The 21,373-nt window shown below is 44.7% G+C and overlaps 1 protein-coding gene across 1 annotated transcript in view; it reads left to right on the top strand.

The window, feature by feature from the left end:
* The window catches only part of arap2 (ArfGAP with RhoGAP domain, ankyrin repeat and PH domain 2), a 343,820-nt gene that overhangs the window by 83,103 nt on the left and 239,344 nt on the right, over positions 1-21,373 (top strand). The window contains exons 4-6 of the mRNA XM_033033190.1: positions 1,294-1,370; positions 5,195-5,253; positions 9,423-9,761. Coding sequence (XP_032889081.1) covers positions 1,294-1,370; positions 5,195-5,253; positions 9,423-9,761 — 475 coding nt within the window. The remainder of the gene's footprint in view (positions 1-1,293; positions 1,371-5,194; positions 5,254-9,422; positions 9,762-21,373) is intronic.

Genomic DNA, 21,373 nt, shown 5'->3' with positions numbered 1-21,373 from the left:
TTTTTGGCTACTTTAAAAAAAAAAAAAAATTCGATTTATGTCGTGCATTGATGATTTCCAAATTATACTTAAACAGATAATACTCTTTGCTCATGCCGAACAGTGTTTCATTCAGTGTATCCTTTGCATTTGCATATCTGTGAACAATTCAGAAGTGCTTTGGCATTCGGCTGAAGGGGAAAATGTGATATCAATATGCAGGATCCCCCAAAAGTATTTAAGTTTGATATAGCGAAATGCATTACACAAAATTAGTTCCAATTTGTGCTTTCCATCAAGCTTGAAGGTCCATCTCTTTGCTAATCCAGCTTATGAAGATAATTTATACTTTTTTTCAAACTTGGCTCCTTGATGGTGTCATGAAATTAATTAGAAATGCTGTTTAAATAGAAATTTGCTCATTGAATGTTCGAGATATTCTAGGTGCTCAGTTCTGCAGTCATCTTAGTACAGATTTAGAAAAGGATGAAATTTACCAATATTTTTACTTCTGCTCAATATTCAGAGCTTCTTTGCAGGTGCTCTGAGCATTATTCAAGAAAGAGATGGGAAGGCAGGAACTGCAAATGCTGGTTTAAACTGAATATAGACAAAAAAAACTGGATTAACTCAGCGGGTCAGGCAATACATTTTCACGTAGAGCTCGGCAAGACATCGCCGAACATAAGCACAATTGCCCCAGTCAATACAAAACAGCCCACTGATACTATGTGCAAGAGGTGCCAATTTTGGCCCCATTTTACAGTCCCACCTGCAGAGCCACAAAGGCCCGTTGTTGCCATCGCATCCATTCCGGTCATCATGCGAACCGATGTCCCTCTCCATGCCTGGCCTTTGTTCCCTGTTTGCAACTCCTGCGGCTGACCTCGAGGGCAGGGACGTTCTTCTTAGCGGGCCCTATGTCTAGCGTGTGGCGCCATCGGCAACTCCCTCTAACTCCTCTCCGATTCCTGATCCACAGGGCGAGCAGGGGATGGGCTCTCTGTGCCAAGCACCAGGCTGCTGCTGTGCCAGGAACAGCACTCTCCACCATCGAGGTCCTCTGGTCCACTTACCTGCCCTCTGTCCGATTCTTTCTTTTCCTGTCCATGGGTTGTACAGAGGCCGGGCAACCTCTCCAGGCCGATTCTCATTAGCGCGGCAGCGAGCCAGGCCTGTTGTCAGGCCTGGCCACTATGGCCCCCGTCCTCTTATTTAATGACCAGTGTTTGTTGCTTTGCTATGATCGTGAGATTATTTAGTTTTGATATTGACTGCTATTGGGTTTATTCCTTTTCCTTTTCCTTTTCTAAGGATCTGATAGAGATGAGCCCTCTCCTATCACCCCATATGGTGAAACATTCCTCGACCCCAAATCTGAAGGTTACCAGGTGAGTCAGAGCAGTTACTAAAATATACAAATTGGCCATTTAATGGAAAGGATGACTGACTGAGGAGTCAGTCGTTCAGATGGACCTGCGAAATTTCCGGTGCCGTGTAGTCACTTACTTAGATTACATTCTGTCTGTGGAAATCCAAAATAAAATTGGTTCACATTAAAGTTTATTTACTGACAAACATCAGCAATGTACTTCTATATGTAATGTAACTGAGTAAACTGATTTTGCCCATTATATTGAAGGTAGACACAAAATGTTGGAGTTACTCAGCAGGACAAGCAGCATCTCTGGAAAGAAGGAATGGGTGACATTTTGGGTCGAGACACTTCAGACTGATGTCAGCGGAGTGGGCAGGACAGAAATAGAATGTAGTTGGAGACAGTAAGGCTCGTAGGAGAACTGGGAAGAGGGAGCGGATGGAGAGAGAGGGAAAGCAAGGGCTATTTGAGTTTAGAGGTCAATGTTAATACTGCTGGGGTGCAAGCTACCCAAGCAAAATATGAAGGAAGACAAAAATGCTGGAGAAACTCAGCGGGTGAGGTGGGTGATTCCTTAAACAAGCAAAATATGAGGTGCTGTTCCTCCAATTTGCACTGGGCCTCACTCTGACTATGGAGGAGGCCCAGGACAGAAAGTTCAGATTGGGAATGGGAGGGGGAGTTAAAGTGCTAAGCAATCGGGAGATCAGGTAGGTTAAGGTGGACTGAGTAGAGGTGTTCAGCGAAACGATTGCCAAGCCTGCGCTTGGTCCCGCCGATGTACAGGAGTTGACACCTGGATACAGTTGATGAGGTTGGGGGAGGTGCAAGTGAACCACTGCCTCACCTGGAAAGACTGTCGGGGTCCTTGGATGGAGTCGAGGGGGAAGGTAAAGGGACAGGTGTTGCATCTCTTGCGGTTGCAGGGGAAAGTACCAGGGGAGGGGTGGTTTGGGTGGGAAGGGATGAGTTGACCAAGGAGTTGCGGAGGGAACAGTCTCTGTGGAAAGCAGAAAGGATTTGAGATGGGGAAAAAAATTGTTCCAGTAGTGGGATCCCGTTGGAGGATTATTTGCTGTACACGCCGGCAGATGGGGTGGAAGGTGAGGACAAGGGGGATCTGTCCTTAGTACGAATGGGGGGAGGGGGAGCAAGAGTGGAGCTGTGGCATATCGAGGAGACCCTAGTGAGAGCCTCATGTGTAATGGAAAAGGGGAACCCCTGTTTCCTAAAGAATGAGGACATCTCCCAATATATCTTGCTCATTATATTGTTGTTGCATATAATAGAATCTAATGAGGTTCCTTAAAGTGGTTTGGACAGGTGTATTATGGCTTGTTTCTGATAATTGCCAAACATTCTACTGAACAATAAAGAGGAATTACATAAATCTGACAAGGTTTAATTTGGAACACACTTGAGTATATCAAAATCAAATGAGGAAATTCTGCTTTAATCTTTCCCCATACTGATATTGCAGCGGGGACCAAAGGCTTTGGCAGTCAACAGATTGGTAATGTTTGACGATTTAGTTGGCTCTCTGCAGCGCTGCTCACACACTGGAGCAGCCAAACGGTCCCTGGTATTTGGCTGGTTAGTCCTGAAGCCGCCTGATTCACCACCTGTGATCTGTACTTCATAAGTTCAGTTGATAGGAGCAGAATTAGGCCATTCGGCCCATCAAGTTACTCCACATGGCGGATCTAACTTACCCCTTCAACCCCATTCTCCTGCTTTCTCCCCATAACTTGCCCCCACTTCCCCCATGTGAGGAGGACCGGGACAGCTGATATCCCAAAGAGAGGCGTATCCTGACAGACAGCCTCTGGAGCATCAAGACAGTCTTTGACAGTTCTCTCCTCTCAGAGAATGTCATTTCACCAGTTCGAAGTTAAAAACATTTTTTTTTTAAAGGCGAATGGATCAAAGGGAGAAAATAGGACTATTCAAGTACAAAGGAGTCAATGAATGCCTTGGGCTGCAAGACCGTGCAAGGTTTCAAAATGACCATTAGTATTTATCAAGGGGGAGGACATGGAGGATAGTGAGATCAGGGAGGCATATGTTGATATTCTAGGGCAAGTTGATATCAAGAAGTGGGAAGTGTTGTGTCTCGAAGAATATTTTGGTGGATAACTGCCCAGCTCCTGATGGGATTCGCCACAAGTTGTTTAGAGAGGTAAGCAAGGAGAATGCTGGGGCCTTGGTGGAGATCTTTGTATCCTCTTTAGCCACAGGCAAGGTCCCAGAGTACTGGGGTATATCCAATGTTGTTATTTTGTATAAGAAGGGCAATGGGGCCAAATCAGAAATTATATCTCAATGAACCTTGCACCAGTGGTGGGGAAATTATTGGAGAAGGTTTTAAGGAATAAGATCTACTCGCATCTGGAGATGAGGATCAAACCTGGGTCACTGGTGCTGTGAGGTTGCAGCTCCACCAGTGACTCTGCCACTATAGGATGTCTGCTGTGATAAGTATACATTACATAACATGTGGAAGTGATAAGTGCCATCGCAACAACCTAGAGCTCAATGCTCTTAAGACAGTGGAACTGATTGTAGACTTTAGGAGAGCCCCCCCCTCCCCTCACCCCACTCACCATCAACAACACCACAGTCACATCTGTGGAGTCTTTTAAGTTCCTGGGAACCATCATCTCCAAGGACCTTAAGTGGGGGGCTATCATCGACTCCACAGTCAAAAAGGTATAACAGAGGATGTACTTCCTGCGGTAGCTGAGGAAGCACAATCTGCCACAGGCAATGATGGTCCAATTCTACACGGCCATCGTAGAGTCTGTTCTCACCTTCTCCATCGTGGTCTGGTTTGGCTCAGCCGCCAAGCACGACACCTGGAGGCTGCAGCAAATCGTCCGATCAGCAGAGAAGTTTATTGGCTGCAACCTTCCCTCCATTGATGAACTGTGCACTGCAAGGGCCAGGATGCGAGCGGGCAAGATCATCTCTGACCCCTCTCACCCTGGCCACAAACTCTTTGAATCACTTCACTCTGGAAGGTGACTCCGGATTGTCAAAGCTGCCACAGCCAGACATAAAAATGTTTTTTATCCACAAGTAGTTGCTGTACTCAACAGCCAAAAATCTGTAGCCTTCCTTTGATCTGGTATTTTGTTGGTTCACATGCTTGATCAATGGTGTTTTATCATTAATGTTTTATTATTATTAGTGTTTTTTGAGTCATTCGTAACTGTCACTGTATGTCATGTTGTTACTTGTGGGCGGAGATCCAAGGCAAATTCCTTGTATGTGAATACTTGGCCAATAAACTTACTTACTTACTTAATGAGAATCAGTGCATGACTTTGTCTCGGTTTTGTTTCAATAGGGTGGTGCCCATACTTCCTGTAAGCTGGCCAGCATTCTGCTTTTGCTGCGCTCACTTATGAAGTAACTGCTTATGAACAAACAAGTAAAGAGCGATACTAACTGGCTATATCAACCTTTCACGCCCACCTGTGTACGCCTCTGCAGGCAGACCAGGAAACACATTTATTAGATGACGCAGGATCTAAATTGTTCAATTGGCTGAAGTTGAACTGGTCTAATAATTTCAGCATACTTTTCTCACTTTAATGGTTCGCCTTGTTTGATTATCTACATGCCAACATTCCAGCTCTGTTGACTGGTAAATGTTAGAAACAACATTCAGAACTGATGATTTATGAGATGAATGTGGATCAAACTGATCAAAATGGAAGAGGCCATGAAAACTTACGTCAATATTTCTATACTTCAGTTCATTTTGATGTGTTCCTTCTAGTGCAACAAAGTCAATGTTTCTGTACTTATTTATAGAAATCTGTTCTCTCTCAGATATTGAGAAAACAGCTACCTGGTATGGATACATCCGCAAAGTGGTGCAATGATGCGAGGTAAAGAGATTTCATAATTTGTTTTGTACTATTACGTTCCCAATATAGTTATATCAAAATTCCATTTATATTGTAGCAATGTTACAAAATTTTGAGATTTTAAAAATCAAGTCTGTAATTTATCCCATCAGATAAAGCATAAAAATAAGTTTAATTTGACATCTAATTCACTTTCATATCTCAAGTATTTAAAAAGTTATGGCCATTTTCATACTCGGAAATGAGCATCTTGTTCCCTATTGATTTTCTATGGACATAACAAAAAAGCTGTGATCGTGAACAGTCAAAAGCGCATAACTTTCTTAAAAATTAAGAGAACTGAATGAAATTTTCAGTTATCATAGATTGAAGCATTCTGAAACAAATATAAAATAATCTTACTTGGATGACCTGAAATTAAAGCATATAATTAGTTAGTTACCTAATTGTAGCTAATTTCAGACTTCAATTACTAGATCTCAACATCTATCCATTTCTTAATAAATGATTAACATTTTTAAATAGCCTAAATGTCCAAATAATATTCACAAATAATTCACAATAAAACATGATTTTAAAATCTCATTTACATTAATTTATAGGCCAAATGGAAGGAATTTAGTGTTTAATTGCTGTAAATAAATGCCCATTTAAATCAGCTTTCTAGCGGGATCCTGTGGAACGCGCTGGTTTAGAACGTTCACATTGCGGTAGATTTGTGCCTCAAATGCCGAGAAAAATACTGCGCGATATAATGGGCCCAAATTGAGCTACTCGCAATATTAAATTTTGTATAAAAGGATCTTTAGAAGCCCTTTTGAATGTAAAAATATACAACCTAACTTCTGCTATTTTCTTTATGAGACTCTGCGGTTGCTGACGGTCGCGGGTTTAAAGATTGATTTTTAAACTACTATAACTATTATTCAAGGCCTTTAAACCTAATAATAGCTTTTGCGACGGGGTCTATCAGCGATTTTTCGTTAATAATTAACTAGGCTGAACATTTTCGATTGGAACAGCTTAGAGAAAATCGCGTTTTAAACCCGCCCCCTCTAAACGGCGCCAAAATCGCGCACACCCGAAACGGCAGATCTTCAACGACGCTTCAGGTAGGCTTTGCAACATACCTATATATTGTACATCATTTTTCCATTATATTGCTCATAATGTGTTTGTGATTCAGTGTTAATATTTGTGACCTTTGCCTCACTTTGGGGAACCATTGGGGGGTGGGAGATTGCAACCTTCACGTGGTCCACCCTGTTTCAACGAATGCAATCAACCTGGCGTGCACAAACAGAAGACCAAACAGAACAAGTTGTCTTACAACTTTAGGCTGTGCACGCCATATGCAAAAAGAAGAAGAAGGGAACCATTGGGAGTTTAGTTCATGACTATCAATCGGGAGTTATACAGAAACAAGGAACTGCAGATGCTGGTTAACCAAGGAAAGACACAATGACAATTTGTGTCCCGACCCGAAACATCAGCTATCCATGTTCTCCAAGATGCTGCCTGACCTGTTAAGTTTTTCCTGCATTTTGTGTCTTTGTGTCTTCTAAGCCATGCACGTGGATGGTTGTTTTGTTGGTGCTTTTTGTCTGTAGTCACTTTACATGTTCAAGTGGGTGGAAATGGGATGTAAATATTTATTTTTCTGTGGGCATGTGAGTTAGCGCGTGTAAGGCGAGTAAATATTTAGTTTAGATATACAGAGCGGAAACAGGTCCTACTGCCCACCGAGTCTGTACCGACCAGCGATCTCAGCACAATAACGCTATCATACATGCTAGGGACAATTTACATTTATATAAAAACAATTAACCTACAAACCCATACGTCTTTGGAGTGTGGGAGGAAACCGAAGATCTCTGAGAAAACCCACGCAGGTCACGGGGAGAATGTACAAACTCTGTACAGACAACACCCATAGGGTCGAACCCGGGTCTCTGGCGCTGTAAGGCTGCAACTCTACCGCTGCGCACCATGCCACAAATGTTGAAGATGTTCGGGTGTTAAGATATAGAGTGGAATGGAGAACACTAGGAGTTTGTATTCACAGATATTACAGGACAGGAGGGTAAAATGCTTAAGAAGATATGGTTTGTTTCTATGGGTCGAGGCTTAGGAAATAAAAGCTGGTTTCAAAGTTTACATTTTCAAAGTTCTTTAGCACTTAAGCCTCACCTGACAGTCCTTGCAGTTTAGTTTGTCACATTACAAAAAAGATCACAAAGGTGTCTGCTGATAGTTAAATGAATGCTGCTGGAATTGGATGGTTTAACTGAGGGCAGGTTGGAGGTGATGGGGTTAATCTTCTTTGGAATAGCAGAGGCTGGATGGGTAGGGAAGGGGAAAAGACGGCAGAATTGACTGAGGAGATTAAACGGGTGCCAAGTCCAAGAGGGTGGGACTGGACTAGTTCTTATTTTGTCAATGATTATGGAAGCATGGATCTGAGTTGATAGACACAATGATAAGAGGGGAGTTGAACATTTTTTGTTCTCCTGGTGTTGGAGTTCATTTTCTAGTGCAGCGACAGTAGCAGAAATCATCTTCACATTGCAAGACGATTATTAAAATCTGAAAATGATGGAAATGCATGGCATTGGTGGAATGGAGAGCAAATTTTCTTTCAATTTCAGCTGTTGTTTGCGTATTGCAGCTTTGCGAGATCTTCTGTAATGTTTGTGCTTGCTGTCTGATCTGCTGTATGGTGGCACTTTGTTTTGATTTAGATCTTCTGTGCTGGCAGCTATCTTTGTGTTTGATTACAGAGCTGTTTAGGTGAATCTCAGGCTGCTGCTTTGGCGTGGTTTGTCCTCTGCTTCTGCTGACACCATCGGGCCCCGTGGCTTTGCCTGGGTGGAGTATGCTCACCTGCTCAGCTGCTCAGCCTTGATGGTCAGGCTCGACGAAGAAAGGGCAGAGGAAGTGGACCGGGGGGTTGAGGGGGAGAGACTGTCGGGGTGCAGGGGGGAGGGTGGGCAGAGGCCCCACCATCAAATCTATTACAAAACAGGTTTAGCTCATTGGCCCAATCCTGAGTGCTTTCCCTCCCCAGGCCACTGGTCTTCTTGTAACCTGTAATGCCCTTCATACCACTCCACGCATCCCTCGTGTTGTTCTGCTGAAGTTTCAGCTCCAGCTTCCTCCTATAGTCATCCTTGCCCTGTCTCAGTCTTGCCTTCAGGTCTTTCTGCATGTATCGACATAAGGTCATAACAAAGATTGTCGGAAACGACAGCGATTATGTAGTAGAAGGATCTTAATAAATAAGCATGAAAGTATCTTAGAAGGGGACTAACCTTGTGGGATTTAAGCTTAGTCCCTGAGAGTTTGGAGGCAGATAGCAGTATTTGAGAGCTTCTTGTTTGGGGTAGATTGATAAGGAGGATTCTGACTTTGGGATTTTTCTTCTGGAGGATTGTATTGCAGTGAAATGTTTTATTAGCCTTGATGACAGAAACTTTATCTTGAAAATCAATCTGTGTGGTGCTTAAAGAAGTATAAGATGTAGCTACATGGAGCAAAGCAAGCACAGGGGACCAATACTATGGAGTCTGTGGAGAATAATTAGTGACTTTGACCCTGATTCATCCTTGGAAGAGCCTGAGATTCCCACATTGGTCACCTCAAACCCCATAAAACTCTCATCTTTGAAATTGAAGGACTGTTGAAGATGCCAGACTGCAAATTAATTATGTCATAAGTTCTGTTTTTTACCTTGCTGTTTCTACATCAGTGTGTTTGTTGCCAACTCTTTGAAAGTAAAGAACTTCAGAAGAAGGGTCTCGACCCGAAACGTCACCCATTCCATCTCTCTAGAGATGCTACCTGTTACTCCAGCATTTAGTGTCTACTTTCGATTTAAACCAGCATCTGCAGTTCTTTCCTACACTTTGAAATACTTTGGTGACATTTGTGGAGCAAACATATCTTTCAGTGATCAGAAATCCATATCTAGTTATAATCTATTGTTGGCGACTGAGTTTGTTTAAATAAAATAATATTCTGTCCCAAAATAACGTTAATCTTTGGTGCAATTCCTGGCTGCTGTTACTTTAAAAACAAATAGCTGTATCCAGCACTAATGAAGCATTTTTGGTCTCTAACTCTGCAGTTGTTCAGTATTAGTAAAATTACATTTCTTCGAAAAATAATAAATGCTATTTAATTATTTGCAGGAACTGTCAGGGTGCAAATTTGGATGTGGAAGGTGCTAGGCTACCAGTATCACACTCTGACTATTGCTCTGTAGAGGAAAAATCTGAAGTAGAATATTCCACGGTCGATGACAGCATTTGCTACCAGAGGTCGTCTGCTCAGGCACTGCCTAAAGACTGTTGCAGCATTCAAGCAGCAAGTGATTACCGGGAGGGTCATTCGTCACCCTCTGGTTGCACAGAAGAATCTGCTTATGGGGAAGTCAATGAAGATGAGGAATCAATATCGCCCTACGCTTGCTTCTATGGTGTAACAAAGAAATCAAAAGAAGGTTGGCTGGATAAACTCTCACCACAAGGGTAAGTGCATCATGTTTTTGTATGCGCACACATTTAAAAGTTTATCTTCTGTTCACCATTAACAGCATTCATCAAATTCAGATGTTGGCCATTTGTTCTCATTGTTTTCTCAATCATATTGTACTAAAATTTACCACATTCTAAAACGATGAACCATTTATGTGGTTGGCCTGATTATCCAGTTGCTTTCTTGCTGAGAAAGTAACTTGAGGTGCAAAAACTGTCGCAAAAAAACACGAATATTAATGTAGTCAATGTTATGCCAGTTAATGAGGGAGAAATGTACTGTCATGCTTTCTGCTGGTGGTGTATACCAAATGCACGTCAAGTGCAGAACCCACGCAAGTGAGTGGGTGATCATTTTTGCCCAGTTTTCATGTTTACTCCATAAATTAAATACTGCATGACACATACTTCTGAATTTACTCTTCTCTCCTGTTTGCTTCAGCCAATCCCCTCCACTGTCATCTAATTGTCACAACTACTAAGCATTTGATAAGATCACATACGAGATTAGTGGGCAAAATTAGGGCACATGGAATTGGGTGTAGAGTGCTGACATGGATCGAAAATTGGTTGGCAGAGAGCAAACAAAGAGTAGGGATTTCAGAATGGCAGGCAGTGACTAGTGGGATACCGCAAGGCTCAGTGCTGGGACCGCAGCTATTTACAATATACATCAATGATTTAGATGAAGGGATTCAAAGTAACAATTAGCAAATTTGCAGATGACACAAAGCTGAGTGGCAGTGTGAACTGTGAGGAGGATGCTATGAGAATGCAGGGTGACTTAGACAGATTGGGTAAGAGGGCAGATGCATGGCAGATGCAGTTTAATGTAGATAAATGGAGGTTATCCACTTTGGTAGCAAAAACAGGAAGCCAGATTATTATCTAAATGGTGTCAAGTTGGGAAAAGGGGAAGGAAGTACAACGGGAGCTGGGGATCCTTGTTCATCAGTCAATGAAATTAAGCATGCAGGTACAGCAGGCAGTGAAGAAAGCGAATGGCATGTTGGCGTTCATAACAAGAGGAGTTGAGTATAGGAGCAAATAAGTCTTTCTGCAGTTGTATAGAGCCCTAGTGAGACCACACCTGGAGTATTGTGTGCAGTTTTGGTCCCCTAATTTGAGGAAGGACATTCTTGCTATTGAGGGAGTGCAGCGTAGGTTAACAAGGTTAATTCCCGGGACGGTGGGACTGTCATATGCTGAGAGAATGGAGCGGCTGGACTTGTACACTCTGGAATTTAGAAGGATGAGAGGGATTATTATTGAGAAATATAAGTTTATTAAGGGTTTGGACACGCTAGAGGCAGGAAACGTGTTCCCGATGTGGGAACGGAGATGAGGAAACACTTTTTCCCCACAGAGAGTTGTGAGTGTGTGGAATTCTCTGCCTCAGACGGTCATGGAGGCCGGTTCTCTGGATACTTTCAAGAGAGAGCTAGATAGGGCTCTTAAAGATAGCGGAGTCAGGGGATATGAGGAAAAGGCAGGAACAGGGTGCTGATTGGGGATGATCACATTGAATGGCGGTGCTGGCTCGAAGGGCCGAATGGCCTAATACACCTATTGTCTATTGTTGTATCCGTAAAATGCAGCTGTGCAGTGCTCATTGTTGGAGGGGCAAGGAGTGCTGCGTTCTATGCAGTTTATCTGTAAATCACCTACTTGAAACATGAATTAAGCCGGTCAAAGATGCAGAGGAGTCCAAAATTGCATTCTCCTTTATGAAAGAGCAGTGCAGTGGAGTGAGAACATGGGCGTTATGAGGATAGTAAGTTTCCCAATGTTCATCAGGCCCAGTAGCATCTTTGGAAAGAGGAACAGTTAATCCTTTAGGTCTGGGACTCTTCATTGGAAGTGGGAAAGGGAGAAAAACAGGTTGGTTGGGATAGCATAGTAGCTTGACATGCTATGAATGTGCTGTTATTGTCATAAGTGTGGAAGTATTAATTTCCAATAGAAATGTATTAAAGTTGACATCAAAATAGCAAGTAAGTTCATTATTTCCTTGCACTCTATACCCATTTCACTTGAAGTCTATTGGTCACTAAGAGGACAACTGTTTATTGTATAAATAGTTTATTTAAAAAAATAATTGACATAATATTTGCATCTCTCGCAAACGGTGACTAAAATCACCTTCAAGGGAAAACAGAATCTAGCTATGCATACTGGGGCTGATTCTATAGCACTGGAAATGTATGGGAAGTGGAGTTTGTAGTGAGCGTCAACAATCCTACAAGTTTATGTATGAGGGAGGGCATTACAAAAACAAGGTAGGACTGGCCAATTGACCTCACTAGTGATGTTCCCACAAGTTCCCTAACCACCTGGAATAGTTTTTACTGCTTGGCTGAGTGGATGTAATAGCAACGAGGGCTTGATGCCTGGGGAATAAGATCTAACTGTTGATCTTCAGGCTGATCTCCCTGTTCCCTGCTGCACAGGGAAATCTCATTTGAAAATGTGGAGACTCAGATTTTTTTTGTGAAATCCTTGGCAAGCTGAACCTGGACAGCTCAGAAGGAAGGAACTGCAGATGCAGCTTTAAACCGAAGAGAGGCACAAAATGCTGGAGTAACTCAGCGGGACAGGCAGCATCTCTGGAGAGCAGGAATGGATGACGTTTCAGGTCAGGACCGGATTTGTATGTCTGCAGATACTGGTGTGTAGCCAGTACACCAAGCAGAGTCTCCATCAGCAAAATCAAGTATGGATAGCCCAGAAACTAAAGGGCAGATGATCCATGCTGCACTGTGCATCTTTTCCTTTGCTTTATCCACTATACTTGAGTGTGACTTGATTGTATTCATATATGGTATACCTGAACTGATTGGAATCCATTCAAAATAAAGCTTTTCGTGGTACCTCAGTGCGCGTGACAATAATGAACCTAAACCGAAATCTTCAACAGGTAGGTAGCTGGTATTGATCACAATATAACCATATAACCATATAACAATTACAGCACGGAAACAGGCCATCTCGGCCCTACAAGTCCGTGCCGAACAACTTTTTTCCCTTAGTCCCACCTGCCTGCACTCATACCATAACCCTCCATTCCCTTCTCATCCATATGCCTATCCAATTTATTTTTAAATGATACCAACGAACCTGCCTCCACCACTTCCACTGGAAGCTCATTCCACACCGCTACCACTCTCTGAGTAAAGAAGTTCCCCCTCATGTTACCCCTAAACTTCTGTCCCTTAATTCTGAAGTCATGTCCTCTTGTCTGAATCTTCCCTATTCTCAAAGGGAAAAGCTGGTCCACATCAACTCTGTCTATCCCTCTCATCATTTTAAAGACCTCGATCAAGTCCCCCCTTAACCTTCTGCGCTCCAGAGAATAAAGACCTAATTTATTCAACCTTTCTCTGTAACTTAGTTGTTGAAACCCAGCCAACATTCTAGTAAATCTCCTCTGTACTCTCTCTATTTTGTTGACATCCTTCCTATAATTGGGCGACCAAAATTGTACACCATACTCTAGATTTGGTCTCACCAATGCCTTGTACAATTTTAACATTACATCCCAGCTTCTATACTCAATGCTCTGATTTATAAAGGCTAGCATACCAAAAGCTTTCTTTACCACCCTATCTATATGAGATTCCACCTTCAAGGAACTATGCACGGTTATTCCCAGATCCCTCTGTTCAACTGTATTCTTCAATTCCGCACCATTTACCATGTACATCCTATTTTGATTTGTCCTGCCAAGGTGTAGCACCTCACATTTATCAGCATTAAACTCCATCTGCCATCTTTCAGCCCATTCTTCCAAATGGCCTAAATCACTCTGTAGACTTTGGAAATCCTCTTCATTATCCACAACACCCCCTATCTTGGTATCATCTGCATGCTTACTAATCCAATTTACCACACCTTCATCCAGATCATTGATGTACATGACAAACAACAAAGGACCCAACACAGATCCCTGAGGCACCCCACTAGTCACCTGCCTCCAACCCGACAAACAGCCATCCACCATTACCTTCTGGCTTCTCCCATTCAGCCACTGTTGAATCCATCTTGCTACTGCATTTATACCCAACAGTTGAACCTTCTTAACCAACCTTCCATGAGGAACCTTGTCAAAGGCATTACTAAAGTCCATATAGACAACATCCACTGCTTTACCCTCGTCAATTTCCCTAGTAACCTCTTCAAAAAATTCAAGAAGATTGGTCAAACATGACCTTCCAGGCACAAATCCATGCTGACTGTTCCTAATCAGACCCTGTTTATCCAGATGCTTATATATATTATCTCTAAGTATCTTTTCCATTAATTTGCCCACCACTGAAGTCAAACTAACAGGTCTACAATTGCTAGGTTTACTCTTAGAACCCTTTTTAAACAATGCAACAACATGCGCAGTACGCCAATCCTCGGGGACAATTCCATTTCTAATGACATTTGAAATATTTCTGTCATAGCCCCGGCTATTTCTACACTAACTTCCCTCAATGTCCTAGGGAATATCCTGTCAGGACCTGGTGACTTATCCACTTTTATATTTTTCAAAAGTGTCAGTACTTCTTTTACTTTGAAACTCATAGTATCCATAGCTACTCTACTAGTTTCCCTTACCTCACATAATTTAATATCCTTCTCCTTGGTGAATACCGAAGAAAAGAAATTGTTCAATATCTCCCCCATCTCTTTTGGCTCTGCAGATAGCTGTCCACTCTGTCTCTCCAATGGACCAATTTTATCCCTCGTTATCCTTTTGCTATTAATATAGCTGTAGAAACCCTTTGGATTTACTTTCACCTTACTTGCCAAAGCAACCTCGTATCTTCTTTTAGCTTTTCTAATTTCTTTCTTAAGATTCTTTTTACATTCCTTATACTCCTCAAGCACCTCATTTACTTCATGCTGCCTATAATTATTGTAGATCTCCCTCTTTTTCCGAACAAGATGTCCAATTTTCGTTGAAAACCAGGGCTCTTTCCAATTTTTACTGTTTACTTTCAACCGAACAGGAACATAAATATTCTGTACTCTTTAAATTTCCCCTTTAAATGTCCTCCATTTCTCTTCTACATCCTTCCCATAAAACAAAATGTCCCAGTTCACTCCTTTTAAATCATTTCGCATCTCATCAAAGTTAGCCTTTCTCCAATCAAAAATCTCAACCCTAGGTCCAGTTCTGACCCTCTCCATAATTATATTGAAACTAATGGTATTGTGATCACTGGACCCGAAGTGCTCCCCAACGCATACCTCCGCCACCTGTCCCGTCTCATTTCCTAACAGGAGGTCCAGCACTGCCCTTCCTCTAGTAGGTACCTCTATGTATTGCTGCAAAAAACTATCCTGCACACATTTTACAAACTCCAAACCATCCAGCCCATTTACAGAATGTGTTTCCCAGTCTATGTGTGGAAAGTTGAAATCTCCCACAATCACTACCTTGTGCTTACTACTAATATCTGCTATCTCCTTACATATTTGCTCTTCCAATTCTCAATCCCCATTTGGCGGTCTATAATACACCCCTATAAGTGTTGCTACACCTTTCCCACTTCTCAGTTCCACCCAAATAGCCTCCCTAGATGAGCCCTCCAATCTATCCTGCCAAAGCACTGCTATAATTTCTTCCCTGACTAGCAATGCAACACCTCCACCTCTTGCCCCTCCAATTCTATCACACCTGAAGCAACGAAATCCTGGAATATTTAGTTTCCAATCACAGCCCTCCTGCAACCATGTTTCACTGATCGCCACAACATCATACTTCCAGGTGTCTATCCAGACTCTAAGCTCATCCACCTTTCTTACAATGCTCCTAGCATTAAAATATGCACATTTAAGAAACCCCCGCCTCTTATTCTCTGTTTATTTCCTTTTTTTTCTTTCTCCTCTTGTGTCCGAGTGCTTCCTTTTTCTGCCTCCTGCCTCCCATTCTGTCTACTAGCTTTCTCTATTTGAGTCCCTCGCCCCAACCATTCTAGTTTAAAGTCTCCCCAGTAGCCTTTGCAAATTTCCCCGCCAGGATATTGGTACCCCTCGGGTACAAGTGCAACCCATCCTTTCTGTACAGGTCCCACCTTCCCCAAAAGAAGTCCCAATGATCCAGAAACTTGAATCCCTGCCCTCTGCACCAGTCTTTCAGCCACGCATTTATCCTCCACCTCGCTCCATTCCTACTCTCACTGTCGCGTGGCACAGGCAGTAATCCTGAGATTGTTACCTTTTTGGTCCTTTTCCTTAACTCTCCTCCCAACCCCCTAAATCCTCCCTTCAGGACCTCTTCCCTTTTTTTAACCTATGTCATTGGTACCTGTATGTACCACGACCTCAGGCTCCTCTCCCTCTGATTTCAGGATATCTTGGACGCGTTGAGACACGTCCGAGACCTTGGCACCAGGGAGGCAGACCACCATCCTGGTCTCCCGACTGCGTCCACAGAATCGCCTATCCAACCCCCTAACAATAGAGTCCCCAATTACTATTGCCCTCTTCTTTTTTTGTCCCTATCTTTCGGTGCAACAGGGCCGGTCTCTGTGCTGGAGGCCCGTCCGCTGTCGCTACCCCCGGGCAGGCTGTCACCCCCATCCGTACTCAAACAGGAGTACTTATTTGCAAGGTGTACCGACATTGGAGTACTCACTCGTCCCTGCCTCTGCCCCTTGCCCTTCCTTAGCGTGACCCACATGTCTCTCTCCCGTGGTTTTGGAGTGACCACCTCCCTATAACTCCCCTCTATGACCTCCTCACTCTCCCTGACCAGACAGAGGTCATCGAGCTGCTGCTCCAGGATCCTAATACGGTCCCTTAGGAGCCCCATCTCGCTGCACCTGGTGCAGATGTGGACGTCTGGAGGGCTATCAGACTCCATGACCTCCCACATCTGACATCCAGAACAGTACACTGCTCTGGCTGTCATTCTCCCGCCTTACTGTAAAGAGGCGTCATAAACACACTGTGTCTTTACTACTATTTATTGATAATACACAAACGTTGCTGCCCTAGCTGTACGTGGTCTGTCACAGGAGCTAGAGAGAGATCAATGGGTGGGGAGGTTGCAATTATACTTCTGATATGGGGAATGGTTAGTAGTGGTGAGGTCACTATATTAAAGGTACATGCACATGTCATCTACACTTACCCTGGATCTGATACAAGTATAATACAATAGAAACTGCTGGGAGAAATCAGCAGGTATCTGACTCACAACAGCTGCTCCCTCTTGACCTTTAAACTGCACCTTTATTATATAAACAAAAAGCACTGTACCTTTACTAAAGCACTGTACCTTTAGCCCACTGTACCCTTAGCTCACTGTACCTTTACTAAAGCACTGTACCTTTACCCACTGTACCCTTAGCTCACTGTACCCTTACTAAAGCACTGTACCTTTAGCCCACTGTACCCTTGGCTCACTGTACCTTTACTAAAGCACTGTACCATTAACCAGAAAGCAGAAATGCTAACCTGAGGTTGCACCCAATCAGCTGCTTCCTCTAGTCTGCTTCCACCAATCAGCGGCTTCCACCAGAACCCTCCCTATGGAGTGTGGAACGTTACAGATTTCGGTAAAAGCCCTGACCCTCCTCCACTCGCTCCAACGGTCCCCGGGCCTCTGTAAAAGAAAGCCCCGCGCTCGATTTAAATACTCACAGCCCTGACCCTCCTCCACTCGCTCCAACGGTTCCCAGGCCTCTGTAAAAGAAAGCCCCGCGCTCGATTTAAATACTCACAGCCCTGACCCTCCACTCGCTCCAACGGTTCCCGGGCCTCTGTAAAAGAATATGGGTGCTGCTTGGCTGTTTCAATTACATTTGCTGCAGTTTGGTGAGGCTCATCAACAGGAGCCCAGTGTCATGAGTAATTCACACAATTTAAAGTTAATCTTTGTCCTGTAACAAAACTGCTTTGAGCCTGGAGCAGATTATGGCATGGAGGAAACGTGTATGACATTGAAAATGTCCAAAATTGAACTTTCCTCATCTTCTGGAAATAAGATAAATTATTCATCAGTCTCTTTGTAAAAACAAATGGCCACAGTTTTATGTACAGCTTGGTTCCAGCAGTAAAAATGCAATGAATGGCGTATAAATCGGTGTTGGTGTTAAACTTTGTTTTGGAAAACTGAACAATGATTGAACTTTGAATTTGAATTGTCATTGTAGTGGGTTCAACATCTCATTGAATGCCCATCGAACAATATTAATAATAATATAATAATACATTTTATTTTCGGGCGCCTTTCCAATCTCAAGGACACCTTACAAAGATTAACAGAAGAGAAAAAAACATGTAGTCAGAGAAAAATAAATAATAAGGACATCATCAATATAGCAATATACAAATTAAAGATAGAAATCGCTCCAAAGACACAAAATCAAAAAACACAATGTGAAGAGAGAGCAGCGGCAGCTAAATCGCGCCAGCGTCCACTCTCCCTTCCGACAGCCATCTTGGACACAGACTAACATAGTAACTACAGGTGCACAACCTTTTATCCGAAGATCCAAATAACGAAAACCTCCGAATAGCGGCCATTTTTTCGGTCCTTGAAGAAAGGTCCTTGAAAACGTTCACCGAGGGCGGCCCGCAGAGGTGACAGCGGAACCTCCGGTCGGTCCTCGAAGAAAGGGGAACTAAATCCCCATTCATAAAAGAGAAGATGAGGGTATATTGCGCGGGAGGGTTAATAATTGACAATATGCTGCTGCTTGCCCGCTGAATTAAAAAGTTCCCACGGTAGACTCACGATATACAGTGTTTCGTGAGTCTTGCGTGGGAACTTTTTAACTCAGCGGGGCAGGCAGCAGCAGATTGTCGCTCGCTTCAGTATCACCCCACCTACACCCCTCTGCTTCCCGGCCATGTGTGTGACCCCTTCCCTCCCCTCTCCAGCTCCCCGCCCATTGCACCGGCGCGGGGGCTTTGCACTGTCTTCACGTCGGCGATTGATGCAGCAGGACCGTGTCAGGACCAATTGGACACCGACCACCAGGCCCACCGCAAGCACGGAGATCCCAGAGACCAGCCCAGCCCCACTCCAACTACAGAGGAACCTGGGTTGCGGATGACGGGGCGCAGCTCGGGGCGTCGTAGGGGCCCATCGGGGAGCGGCCACTCAAAGCCACACCAGGAGATGTAGGGCCCTGCCCCGGTCTTGATGTTGGAGCCCCCGGCGGGCGCTAGCAAGTCCGCGGCAATTTACAGCCGCGCCGGGCGTTGTAAGGCCCCCCTCCAGGTCACTCTCAACCTCTATGATGTTTGCTCTCAACCCCGTAATTCGGGCGGGAGAAGTCGCCGCTGCCAGTGCCCCGCAAAGCAGTCTCCCACCGGAGACCCGCGAGCTCCCGGTGTCACCATCCACCGGAGTCGGGTCGCAGCAGCTCGCCCCCGCAACTCTCCACGCTCCGAAGCTGGCTAGCTCCACGGAGGTAGGTCCGTAGGTCCACAGCTCCCACCGCCGCCCACCGACCCCCAGGCCCACTGCAAGCACGGAGATCCCAGAGACCCACAGCCAGCAGCAACTCCAGCCCAGCCCCGCTCCAACTCCAGAGGAACACGTAGGGGCAGAAGCTGATGGTGTGCAAGGTACGTCTTGTTCTTGGGGTGGCGGATGAGGGGGCGCAGCTCGGGCTGTGGGCGAACTGCCACTTGTCGCTGTAGCGGCCAAAGATCATAGAGGAGCTCCTCTATGATCTTTGGTAGCGGCCCATCGGGGAGCGGATTCCTCTGGAGTTGGAGGGGGAGGGGGGTATTGTGCTGTTTGATCGCCCCCTGCTATCCCAGGGACAGGGAGACACAGCGGCTTTTTAGACTGGTGGGCAATCACTTCCAAAGTTCTGCCCACACAGTCAGTACACTTCTCCTACACTGTATTTCATACAAACATTTATTCTGCAAGAAAAAACGACATTGAAGACTCAAACTCGCGATCGAGTAACTGCCAGGATCAAGGCGCAAACTCGCGACCTTGCGGATATGAGCCGAGCACTCTACCACTGAGCCAGCCATTAAAATCTACGCTAAATAATTTCCATTCCGAAGACCGACAAATTCTGAATTACGAAAAGTGTCTGGTCCCAAGGCTTTCGGATAAAAGGTTGTGCACCTGTACATACAAAAAAATCATCCCCCCACAGTGGATACCACTGTGGGGGAAGGCACAGAGTCCAGTCCCCATCCCCAGTTCTCCCAAAAGTCAGGCCTATTGCCTCTACGGAGGCCCGATGTTCCTGGCCGTTCTGGCCGGGTGGAGTTGCCCCGGCGTCGGGAGAGTCCTCACAGTGGCTGGGCCACCTGGAACGGCCGCTTCCTAGCAGGGGATTGTCGGCTTCCGAAGCCGACAGGGACGCACCGGGTTGGAGCTCCCAGGCTCCCGATGTTAAAGTCGGCGCTGCCCGCTCCGCTCCGCGGACCCGCAGCCCGGAGGTGTTGAACACGGCGGTCACAGCTCACCGGAGCTCCAGCGCGTCGATCCAGCGCGGCGACCCAGGCAAGGCATCGCCTGCTCCGCTCCATGATAGCGCTCCAGCGCTGTGCCGCCAACGAAGCCGAGGTGCTGGGCGGTCCCCGCCAGGAAACGGCGCTCCACGCCCGCTGGTAGGCCACGAGGACGGGTCGACGGGCAGCCCGGAAAAAAAGCTGCCTCACCGACTAGGTAGGGACCTAGAAGTAAGATTACCTCCTTCCCCCCACATTAAGAAGTCCATTTCTCCTACAAACGAAAAACAAGACTTACTAAAAAACTGGTAAAAAAATGGATTAAACGGACGGCTGCTGGTTAGCAGCCGTTCCCCAAGATAGCTCCTCCTCGAATGACATACTTAATTTTACAGAATGAGAGTCTTCTTGATATATTAACTACACACGTTTTAAACCTTGTGGAAAATATGTTTCCAGGATTATGTTATGAGATAGCGCTGGGTTGGTAGTTATACAGCATGGAAACTGGCCCTTCCGTCCAACTTGCCCATGCTGACCGAGATGCCCCATCTACATTAGTCCCACCTTCTCGTGTTTGGCCCATATCCCACTAAACTTTTGAATGATTAGCAATGACAGAGCTGCCAAACACACATGGTAGGTCTTTTTTAGCTAGACTGTGGTGGAGGAAGACCCAGGTGAAGGAAGCTTGGGGGAACAATAAAGTCATGACTTAAACCATAATGATGGCATCTTAGCATCGGTTCCATTGGGGTAAGGCTGATACTCAGTCATAGATTCAAAGTCCTTGTTCCTCCCAGAGTAGGCTGTGATTGCCAGCTGGAGACACAAGAGACTGCAGATGATGGAATCATGGGCAAAAAACAAAGTGTTGCTGGGAATCTGCGGGTCAGGCACTGTCTGTAGAGGAAATGGACAAACGACGTTTCAGATCAGAACTATTCTTCAGACCGATAAAGTGTCCCAACCTGAAATGCCGCCAACCCTTTGCAATTGCCAGGTATCTTATTCTGATATTCCACATGTGCTGTGTCTTTGTGATACCTTCTCAAAGGAACTTAGCTAGTTTATAACTGAATGATTCTGTGCTATCTCCCTGCTTAGGGAGCTCATTTCATAGATTTACAATTAGCTCCTATAAATAATGTGGCTGCTTGATTAATTTTGAATAGTTATTC

This window comes from Amblyraja radiata, chromosome 1, assembly GCF_010909765.2.
Source record: "Amblyraja radiata isolate CabotCenter1 chromosome 1, sAmbRad1.1.pri, whole genome shotgun sequence".
In the NCBI taxonomy this organism is placed as follows: domain Eukaryota; kingdom Metazoa; phylum Chordata; class Chondrichthyes; order Rajiformes; family Rajidae; genus Amblyraja; species Amblyraja radiata.
The sequence above is the reverse complement of the archived record's forward strand: the minus strand, read 5'-3'. Positions and strand labels throughout refer to the sequence as shown.